Source organism: Lepidothrix coronata, unplaced genomic scaffold (assembly GCF_001604755.1).
Source record: "Lepidothrix coronata isolate B3197 unplaced genomic scaffold, Lepidothrix_coronata-1.0 Scaffold28, whole genome shotgun sequence".
Taxonomy (NCBI): domain Eukaryota; kingdom Metazoa; phylum Chordata; class Aves; order Passeriformes; family Pipridae; genus Lepidothrix; species Lepidothrix coronata.
The window spans coordinates 5,077,340-5,088,298 of record NW_016690208.1 but is presented as its reverse complement, the minus strand read 5'-3'; the positions used below and the strand labels follow the sequence as shown (position 1 = coordinate 5,088,298).

The 10,959-nt window shown below is 43.5% G+C and overlaps 1 protein-coding gene across 3 annotated transcripts in view; it reads right to left on the bottom strand.

Moving 5' to 3' along the window:
• CAMSAP1 (calmodulin regulated spectrin associated protein 1) overlaps positions 1–10,959 on the bottom strand; it is a 34,039-nt gene that overhangs the window by 15,770 nt on the left and 7,310 nt on the right. For 2 of the 3 annotated variants that reach the window (XM_017810309.1, XM_017810307.1), the window contains exons 2-4: positions 10,375–10,537; positions 816–1,078; positions 93–254 (exon numbers count right to left, since the gene is read on the bottom strand). In XM_017810309.1, the coding sequence (XP_017665798.1) occupies positions 93–254; positions 816–1,078; positions 10,375–10,537 (588 nt within the window). Of the gene's footprint in view, positions 1–92; positions 255–815; positions 1,079–10,374; positions 10,538–10,874; positions 10,898–10,959 lie in introns of those variants that run through there. The other variant, XM_017810308.1, reaches the window with a different exon arrangement.

Genomic DNA, 10,959 nt, shown 5'->3' with positions numbered 1-10,959 from the left:
AAAGACGGAAGGAAGACACTCACCAGAATGATTTTAAATATCTGAAAAGTGACAATAAGAGACAGGCATGGTTTCCCCAAAGGAAATATTACCTTGTTAATCCAGAAAACCATTGCATCCTCCAAATCATAGGGCAGTTCTTTCGAGGCACTGAATGTAGAGAAGCGCTTGACACTCGCCACCACCTTCTCAATGCTGATCATCTCCACGGTGTAGGCCATCATCAGAGCATCAATCATTGCCATGTGAGAGCTCTGACAGGGGAAAACAAGGAGTATTGAAAAGTAAAATCCCTCTTAAAGAATGGTGTGAAGTAAGGGAACACACAGGTACCCCTGGAATGCCAGGCAGTGCAAAGAGTTCAGGAGGGTTTATTTCCAAGTGGAGAACACTGGATTTACAAGGGAAAACTTCTAACAGTGCTGCAAAAAGCACTGGGCCTGAGAAAGACATGCCTCCTGTTCTATTCCAGGCTTTTATCTTTGTAACATCTGAGGGTTTCTCTCTCCTCATACCAGAGAGAGAGTCTGAAAGCTTCCTCTGGAATCCAGAAGGAAAAAAGCCATCCACCTATCCTTGAGAAAGGTACTTCCTTTTAGGCAGGAAAGACTTCCTAAGTGAAACAAGCCCTAATCTCCTCGTTACAGATCTTCCAGAAGGGTATCTACACTTACAGTGCTGTGTTCCAACTGTATTTAAAATCAAAAAACTCCTAAAGTTGGCGACCTAGAAACCAAGAGCTCTTCCCTCCCCTCTTCCTATTTTAACCAGCGTTAAATAAAAGGCAGCTCGTCAGTGGATTTAATTAAGCTCACCATTTTGATTGGTGCCGAGCCCAGATCAGACTCAGACACAGGTGTGTCATCGCTCTCCATGACGTAAATCCCCTTCCGAGACAGCGCCTGGATCACGGACTGGTGGCCCTGCAGAGCCGCCACCTGGTCGCCCTTGAGGATGAGGCTGCAGACGCGGCAGTACAGCTCGCTGGACAGCAGCAGCTTGATCACGGGGGGCTTGATGTGCTCCTGCTCGTACTGGTCGATGTAAAACGGGTCCTTCAGCTCCTCTGGGACGTTGTCTGGAACAGCAGAGAGAAATCTGGTTGGTGGGTGTTGGCGGGGTTTGATTTTCTTTGGGATTAGAACTGTTTGGAGCACAGGCTAAAACAGAGGGACAGCGGGGACAGAGTGGCTGGAGAGAAAGGGAGCTGGGGGTGCTGAGTGACAGCAGCTGAACATGAGCTAGGTGGCCAAGAAAGCCACCAAGAAAGCCATCCTGGCCTGGATCAGGAATAGAGTGTCCAGCAGGAGCAGGGCAGTGATTCTGTCCCCAGATTTGGCACTGGTGAGGCCACACCTCGAGTGCTGTGTCCAGTTCTGGGCCTCTCAGTTTAGGAAGGACATTGAGGGGCTGGAGCGTGTCCAGAGAAGAGCAACGAGGCTGGTGAAGGGTCTGGAGCACAATTCCTGTGAGGAGGACGACTTGGGGTTGTTCAGCCTGGAGAGGAGGAGGCTCAGGGGAGACCTCATCACTCTCTACAATTCCCTGCCAGGAGGAGGGAGCCCGGGGGGGTTGGTCTCTGCTCCCAGGAACCAGCAGCAGGACACGAGGGCACAGTTTTAAGCTGTGTCAGGGGAGGTTTAGGTTGGACATCAGGAAGAAGTTCTTCACAGAGAGAGTGATCAGACCTTGGAATGGGCTGCCCATCCCTGGAGGTGTTTAAGAATAGACTGGATGTGGCATCAGTGCCACAGTCTGGGGGACAAGGTGGGGTTGGGTCACAGGTTGGACTCGATGATCTCAGAGGTCCTTTCCAACCCTGCTGTTCCTGTGAAAATGCTCTGGGCATCAGATGGGCACCATTTATATGCATCTTCAAAGCAAAATCTGCAGCTGCTTGGAGCAAGAATAACCCAAAACATCTGCACACAGCAACAGCACAACTGCAAGGCTCAGTCACTGCCTCAAACTGAACAAGAAAAGTAAGCCACCGATATCTTGGTTCTGAACTGCCAAAATTCATCAAAAGACCAAAATATCTGACTGAAACCTTGAGCACTTTACAAGCAGTTTGCAAACCAGCTGGATCTCCAGTGAGCTGACGGGCTATTTTTTTGACAAGAACATATTTTAGCTTTTTGGCCTTGAAATGAAAATTCAAGCCTAGGAAGCAAACCCATGCCACTTGGATTAAACAGGAGCTTTAAACCAAGGCTAAAAATTAACTTCTTTTGGCTTGGCAGGATTTCCACAAGTTGTATTAGGATTTTATCAACCTGAACATAGATCCTGAGTGTAGCAATTTGAATGCAAGTTAAAATTAGCAACACAGAAGACCTGACCCTTGCACACCCCCAACCATAAAGACACTCTTGCTACTGCCCAGGAGAGAAAGGCACTGACAACAACTAATATTCCAATCACTCTAAATATGTCTCAGACGTTTCAAATCCATCCCAAAAGAAATACTTTTACTCATACTCAGTAACCAGCTCAGGAGCTATTGATCTTTATAATGGTTTAGCAGGAATAATGAGAGTCTGCAACCCCAAGAAAAAATATTTTCCAGCCTCAAGTGTATTGTCTTAATAGAAACCTGACATTTCCTAATTTTCAGACATAAAATTCTATTTGTTCTATCCAGTCCCTCTGAATATCTTTCCCCAAAATCACTCTGATGGTTCATTTTAAATACGTACACCTAGAGTTAAAAGAATTATTAATTTACTTTGCATTCAGCTCATTAATCAGAACAACTCAATTCTCCCATTCCAAGGAATTCCTACCCACAGCATATCCTTAAACTGCAAAAAAAGAAAAGCCACACAACACTTGTATACTGCAGAGCACCTGATGTTCACACAGAAACCGAGACAGAATTTTATTGTGAGAGCCAGAAGCACATCTCACGTAGACAAAAACATTTAGAAACCAGTGTTGTTGCAACATCTCTAACAGCCATTGTTAGTCAGTGCTGTCCCTATTTTTCAAAATGGGAAGCTTTCTGAAGTTTTTAAAAATTAAGATCACTATTTTTTCTTTCTGTGACACTTAATGTGACTTTATACCGAAGATGGTTGGGAAGAGACACAATAAATCCCACTGGCACTGCCTGAGTGGCATTTGTTAACATGGGTGTCCATTTTTAGTGAAATACATAATAAATTCAAATATTTTTAATCTCCTTAACATTAGTCAACCTGACCTAAAATCAAAGGCTGTTGAAAGCTAATTCCATTTAATGGCCATTGCAGTTTCCAGGCAGAGAACTCGAGCTTCCATTTCTAAAGATCCAAAAATCTAAATGCAAAGCAGCTCATATAATTCAACATCTGAGCTCATTACAAGCAGCTACACCTTTAACAACCAAAGCCACTTTGCTTTGTACTAGAATTATTTGTGAAAGGCAATAATACAAGCTCATAAAATATCCATGAAGTTGTACATCTCTGGCAGAGCATTAGCACCCACTCCAAGTTTGAAAGGCTTTTTTTTGAAACCACACACACAAAAAAAAAAAAAAAAAGCAAATTTCAAATGTCTGAAAGCACTTGGATTGAGGGGTTTTGTACCAACACCTGCCCTCCACCAGTGACTGGCTGGAACTGGGATGAAATGGGTGGACACAGAGTCCCTCCAAGCCTTGGACAGACCCTGCACTCTGGATTTTCCTCAGGTCCTTCTCCACGAGGTAAAGAACAGACTGAGATTATTTTCTAGACTGTAACTCCAGAGAGCAGAAAGGTTTCTCTGCAACACTCACACCCCTCCAAGGGATACAATCCACTGGATTGGGGTGTTTACACACATATTAAAGCAGGAGAGCACTGGAAGGGGATGCTCGGTGTGACAGGGGCAGCCAGGCCTCCCACATCAATTTTCGATTAAACCAGCTCCATTCCAATGATTTTTAAAAGCCTTTTCTAGCACTGAATGGATCTGGTTCTCGGTGAGGAGATTCCATGTCACAGAAATCAATATATTTAAAAAAAATCCCCAAACAAACAAACAACCCCAAACAAACACAAAACCCCAAAGCAAAAAAAAAACCCCTTGTGTTTTATCTGCCGTTGTTCACACTGAATGTCCAGCCAAGAAATCTGAAATCTTTGTCTCCTCTGCTGAAGAACCCCCCAACTCCATGTTCCTGATCTCCACATAAGTGCTTAAGGACTGAATGGATTTGGATTGACCAGGATTAAAGGCAAGTCAGGGTGGGAATAACTTCCAGTACCAGGATTAATAATTTGAATACTATCAGAGGAAGTTACTCATCAACATTAATCCTCCCATAATAGCAACTTATTTCACAGCAAACACTTGCCCAGTTTTATTTTCTACCCCATCTTCTGCCAGCTAAATTTGGCTGTGACACATAGGAACGGTTTTGTAACTGATTTCATGTCCTGACAGACAGAGCCATGGAAATTTTAATATATAAAAACCCTATCAAAGCTCAAGAGCAGTGATATTAACTTTATTATTTAATTCACATTTATTTATGCTGGACATAATTGCACTATCCACATGGCAGGCACAAATAAATGAGAAATAAAGGTAGAAAAAACTGCAATGCAAATGGGATGCTATAGAAATATATAACTGAGATGGGAAACTTCCAAATGTAGTTGATGTTCTGAACAGGATGCAATTATGCCAAAAAAGCCTTCCCAGGCAGTTACACACAAAAAAGAGGTTTAATTGTGAGATATCTTCAATATTTGAAAGTATTTGAAAGTACAGCCTAAGAGACTGATCTTTCCAAGACCCAGTTTTTATCAGCATCTTTTTCAGCTCCTTCCCATCGTGACCTATAAATGAACTCAGATGTTACAGAAGTTCTGTTGATTAAAACTCCTGTTTTTACACATTTATGGTTTGGATTTTGGGAAATTAAACAAAAAAAAAAAATCGACCTGAAAAAAATTAACTTTGAGCAATTCACTTCTAAGCTACAAAACTTTCTGCTGAATAACAAATCAGACCAAAGCAAACCAAAAACAATTAAATCATCTCCTTCTTTTTTGCTCCTAACTCCCAAAGGCAGTCACTTTTATGTTATTGGAAAGCTTGCAAACACCTTCTGTTTTTCCCAATGTGCTTTCTGAGTTATTTCACCAGGTAAATGTTGGCATCAACTTCAAGACAGGCTTCAGAGTTGCCAGTTTTAGGCAAACTGAGAGTTCAAAAGATGAAACTTAAAAACTACCAATGTTTTTATAGTAATTTAAAACCAGCACATAACCTGCAATCAGCTCTGTGAAGGTGAAAATCATTAGTTCTGTTTTTTATCAAGAATTGTTGGAGAATTTACCACCCTACTTGATACCAGAGTTGACTGGATCCCTTTCACACACGGAATTCATGTAAATTTTATACCCTATTAATGCAGTCAGCTCATTATGGAGCAAAAATACTCATTTTTCCTGCTTCCCACACTTATAAAATGAAGTAATATCATATTTTTTCCAAGCTTCAGCAGCATAAACTCTTGAGTGTTCTTGCCCTGCTGAGACTGCTGGGGAGACACCTCCACCAGCTCTTTGTGTAAGAGAGGAAGGACCCAAAAATAAACCCCCATGATTTCTCCTGATGCAATTCCTTCAGTCTGTGCCATCATATCAGTGAGTTCTAATCTCTCAAAAACTGCCAGTTCTGAGTACAAATCACCAAGTACAACATCATTTAGAGGATTATAAAAATAACTTCACTTGCAACAACCAGCAGAGAGACAATTATTGCCAGACTCTCTCTCCTCTCCTTTATCACCTCACTTACAAAAACCTGCTCTAAGACAACCACCTGATTGTGACTTGATAAAGAAAAAAATACAGCAATCTGAACAAATTTGACTTATCCCTTGAACTGCTGCAGTGGATACACCCCAGATGTTCTTTTACCTCCAGAAGCACGAAGAACTGGTTTCCCATGGAAAGAGAGCCAAAGGGGGATGGTAAACAGCACAGAGCTTATTCAAATTCTGAGTAGGATTTCATTAGGATCGGTATCTGTTCCCAGAATTATTCAGCACTGGATGGATGTCCTCCAAGCTGCAGAAACTACACGTTCTCGGCACTAAGACCACCAGAATTAAACCCACTCTTTGGTGGTTCTCGTTCCAGCAGTGAGTTATAAACCCTGTAAGTGCTGTGGAATAGGGCACAGGAACATTTAGGCAGGAAAAAGCCAAGCTGAAGGCTTTGGGAAGTGCTGGGAGAGCGACCGCGCTCATTATCATATCTTTTGATCGAGCACAAAGCCACAAACCTGGGTGAAGCAGGAGAGACAAAATAATAATTACGGAATCCTTCACCCCTGTAAACTCCACACAATAATACCCAGTGTTTATGAAACAGGTGCTGTTAAAGGAACAAATGCTTAGCTGTTGAATATTTGCTAAACACAAGAGCTTTCTTACAAGTATTTTTGCTATCAACTTGAGAAGGAAGCTGACAAAGAAGAGCAGGGAATCCAGGGATTTAGGCTATTTAGCCCAGGAAACATGCTCACACTGCTTCTGCCAACCAGTAACTATCACAGCACTGTAAAACCTTATTTAACAAGTAAATTTTAAGCACTTCAAAGACCAAAAAAAAGCCCAACTTGCATTTCCCCTCCAATGCATTACATTAGCTCTTGGCTTTCCTGCCTGCATCTTGTCAAAGGTCTCAGGCTACTGTCAGCATTAAGTCTGGAAACTATGTAAAGCTCCCAGGCCTGATAAATAAGTAAAACCCACTGAGTTCCTTTCGAAAAATCCGAATTTTACACACTGTTTTACAGAGGCAACAGCATTTGTTATGGAAAGGGTTGGAAACAACCCCCTGCTCCCAGCAAGCTGCAACACTGAGACACTTCCATATGCTCCCTCAATATCTGAGTTTTGACATTATAACTGTGATGGTGGAAAACATCATTTCTACACACAAACTAACGCTGCACTAACTAAATCTGCCGAGAAATCAGAATTTTTCCTTGTCATTGTCTATTTTCCCCAGTGGTACCAAACAAAAACGTCCTGGGGGTGTTTATCTCAGAGCCCAAGAGGCCAGTGGGGCTGAAGGACCAGGGTCACTGCCCTCTGCTCGGCTTTGGGCAGCACCTGGCCTCATTCCTGCCTGGCAATCTGGCTCATTCCAATGGCTGTGGAAAAGTGATCTCCCCAAGGATGGCTTGCCAAGCCTCCCCAGACCTCCCACGCTCACCTCCTGTGAACCAAAGTTCCACAAACCCAGTGGCACTTTTGCTTCTTGACCACTTAAACATCAGGAACTTTATTTCCTTGGTGCCAGGAGAATTCCTTAAAGTGCCCCTTTGGGTTCCCATCGAAGTTTGTGGATGAAAAAAGGTAATTTTGTTCTAATCAAACCCCCTTTTCTCAAACCACTGTCTCAGCTAAAGGGACTTGGAATCTTCCAAGTGCAGGTTTCCAGATGCACAGAGTGATCCGTGTCAGTATTCCCAGATTTATCTGGAGAGATGGATGATGCTGAATGGGGAAACACCTTCCTTCACAACATCCTTCCCCTCTGCCTTCTGGAATTCTGACAAACAGTTGTAGGACCTCCCTCTGGGGCCCATCTGTGCCAACCAGGCATCCACCAGAGCCAGGAGCTCCAGCTTCCAGGAACAAACCATTCAGCCCAATTCCTGGGCAAGAAGAGGGGCTGTCTCACAGAATTTCTCTAGCTCCAGTTGTTTGGCTACCAAAATTCTCTTTTCATGGCCAGAAGGCAAAAAACAAAAAAAGAGGAGGAGTGCACCATCAAATGAAACAAAGCCCAAACTAGGAGTTCAAATCTAAATTATTTGTCATGCATGCTCCCAGTGATTTGTCCTTGAGGGGAAAAAAAAACAACAAAGGATGAAGAATTTTCCTACGTAAATGCCAGCTTAGAGGTGAGGAAGTCAAATATTCTTTAACTGTAAAGAGAAAATACAGTTGTAGGTAAAACCTGCAGCGATGAATGACTTTCAGTGACAGTCTACACCAGAATCAAATTCCTGTTCTTGACCCTTCCCACACTTCCCTAGGAGCTCAGCCTTACTCAGATCAAAATGAAATCCAGGATATGCACCAGGATTTGAAAGATCAAGGCACAAAATTCTGTCAATTCACATGCATCAAATCCAAATCTAACATTTCAGGGAAACACCCTTAATCAGCCACTTGAAGGCAGTTATGGAAACCTTATGAGGTAAGATTTACTTCAGAACATGTTTTAATATTATAAACAGAGAAGCATTTTTTTTTTTTACCAAATTGACCAGAAATTAGTCTAAAATAATAAAAAAGCCCCCAAAATCTTTCATCTGCATAGTGAGATTTTAAATAAGAAAATCACTCACTGAACAAAATCCAACATCTTAAAACAAAAACGTAACCCCTGAGAGATGACATCAAGTCATCAAGTTCAAATATTATTCAAAATTATAATCTCATAGGAAACCTTCTTAAACCCATCTCTCTATGAATTAAAGAGGCTTATAAATTTCGAGGGACTGTGCAATGCTATTCCAGCAGCAATGGCTAAACATGTGACAACGACTTGCAGGAGCCATTTCAAAAATCAAACTACATTTCCACGGGCCACAGTCCTGCAGAGACACACATGGACACAAATCCTTACTCACTGGAGCAGCACCAACAGCATAACATGGAAAAAAATTATTTTTTCCTATTGTTTGTGGCATTTAAGTGCTGCTAAATGTAATCTGCACAAGCCTAAATGCAAGCAGAAAAGCTGGCAAAGGCTGCTCCAGCCAGGGATCACATCTCTGTCACGGGGAAAGCTGTTTCTTTTTAGTCCTTGGTGAAAGGAAAGCCAAATACTTTTACAATCAAAGTCTGTGTTGCCAAGTGCATAAACAGACTTGCCACTGAGCAATTCACTGGTCCAGGAGGTGCAGACACAGCCCTGAGTTGTGGAGCCCCAGCAGACACCACCCAGAGGCACGAGGGCACCGGGCTCCCACTGCAGCGCAGGATCCGTGCCAGCCCCTTCCCTCCTGGAGCAGCTTCTCTTGGAAACAGTCACAGCACACCCAGTGTGCACCTCCAGGCCTGCAATAGCCGTTTTATCACTGACAGCTAAAAAGTTTCAGGCAATGTTACAAACAATTCCAGCCACTGAGAAATACTTACATCGGGAAAGGCCTGTTCTGTTCTTTTAAGTTATCAATGTTTTGCTGACACCCTCCCCAAATTCCCACATTTTTTAAACGTCATCTGATCCCTGGGGGAGGTTTTTTGCCTCTTGTTGCGTGTAATAAAATACCTTCACTACTATTAAACACTATGAACCCATGATTTTATTTTCCCCACAGTCACTGAGATGAGGAGGCCACTGACAGAGCTGGAAATATTTGAAAAGAAAAATAATTTGGACAAATATTCCAGCAAGGATTAATATTTAATGGCAGGAATGGACCTCTTTTCTTCAGCCTTGTCACCAAGTAAGCCACTGCTAATCCATTAAGCATATTATGAGTTTGGAGAATTAGACTTAGATTAAGAGGGCCACCTCATTTTCCAAAACAAGACTCTGCACATGGTTTTATTATATGTTTTGTTCTGGATAAAAAAACCCCAACCACTAGTGTTCCATCCTATTTGTTCACAATGAAGCTACTTAAACTCAAGATGGATCTAGCACATGGAGACAGATCTAGTTCAAAAGAAAAAAGCAAATTTCAACAGCTGCCAGGAAAACGTTTACAAATATATACTCCAAGAATATTTATTTTTCCACGTTAGACTGTACAGACTCGTGACAATGTGAGGGAAGGGAGAGCTCCTCTGTCACCTACAACCTGCTCTTTAATGTCACAGAACACAAACTGCACCTGCTCATTCATTTCTTTTTCACAAAAGAAAAACGCTGCTGAACACAAACGGATTGTGTTTCAGCTCATCTTGAAGGCAAACCCACAATCTGACAGGATAAAAAGTCCTAACTGAGCACACAAAAGGGTGTCAAGGTCCCAGCATCCACTGGCCAAGATGACTAGACAAGGAAGCACCTAAAGCCTTCCCAGCCTGGAGGGACTCAGGGCCTGCAAGCAGTGACATAAAGCTCTGAGGAACAAAGTCTGCTTAGCTAAAGCAAGGATTTAAACGTTTTGAGGCAGGCAAAGCACCTCCCAGGCACCATCTGGGAGCGTTCACCATTAGGTTTGCTGATTCAGGGCATCTCACACAGTCCCGTTATTCCTGCTGGAGGTACCAGGAAACACATAACATTAACAAGAGAAGAGGCTGCCATGTTATTGATATTTAAAACAAAGCCAAATTTAATTACTCCTGGAACGGCAGGGGAGACAGAGAAAGCAAGAACAAAATCAAGAATGAGTTCCTGACAGAGGTGATCTTACCTATTCCGTAGGCTTTAGCACAGATCCATTGTAGATTAGCAGCTATTTTTGCTCTGGCTGAATCATAGAGCTCCAAGGGGACAATCTCAACTGCACTATCCGTCAGAGCATCCATTTTTCTTCTGGTGCTATCTCCACCCGCACAAACATCAACATCCACCATCTAAAACAAAAACAAAAGACAGCGACTTTTACACGAGCCGATTTACACGAGTCGATTCCGAGGCCACGCAGGAGAGGGGCCGCACACAACAGGCCCGGCATCCTTCGGGATTCCCACCGGGAGGGCTGATGGGGCGATTCAAAACCCACTCGGAAATCAAAGGGCATCGGAGCCCGGGGCGAGCATCCCTTTTTTCTGTGTGTGTGTGAAGGGCAGGGCCCGGCTCGGCGGAGAAAGGCGCAGCCCCGTCACCTGCTGAAGGGATAAAGGATGGATGGGGCTCTCCCGAACAATGCGCGCAGGTCCCGCCGCCCCCTCCCCGCCCGCGGGGCAGCACCTGCGGCTCCTTCCCCCGCCGAGCCCCGGAGAAGCAGCAGAGGCTCCGCGCCCGCACGCCCATGGCCGGGCCGAGCGGCGCCCCC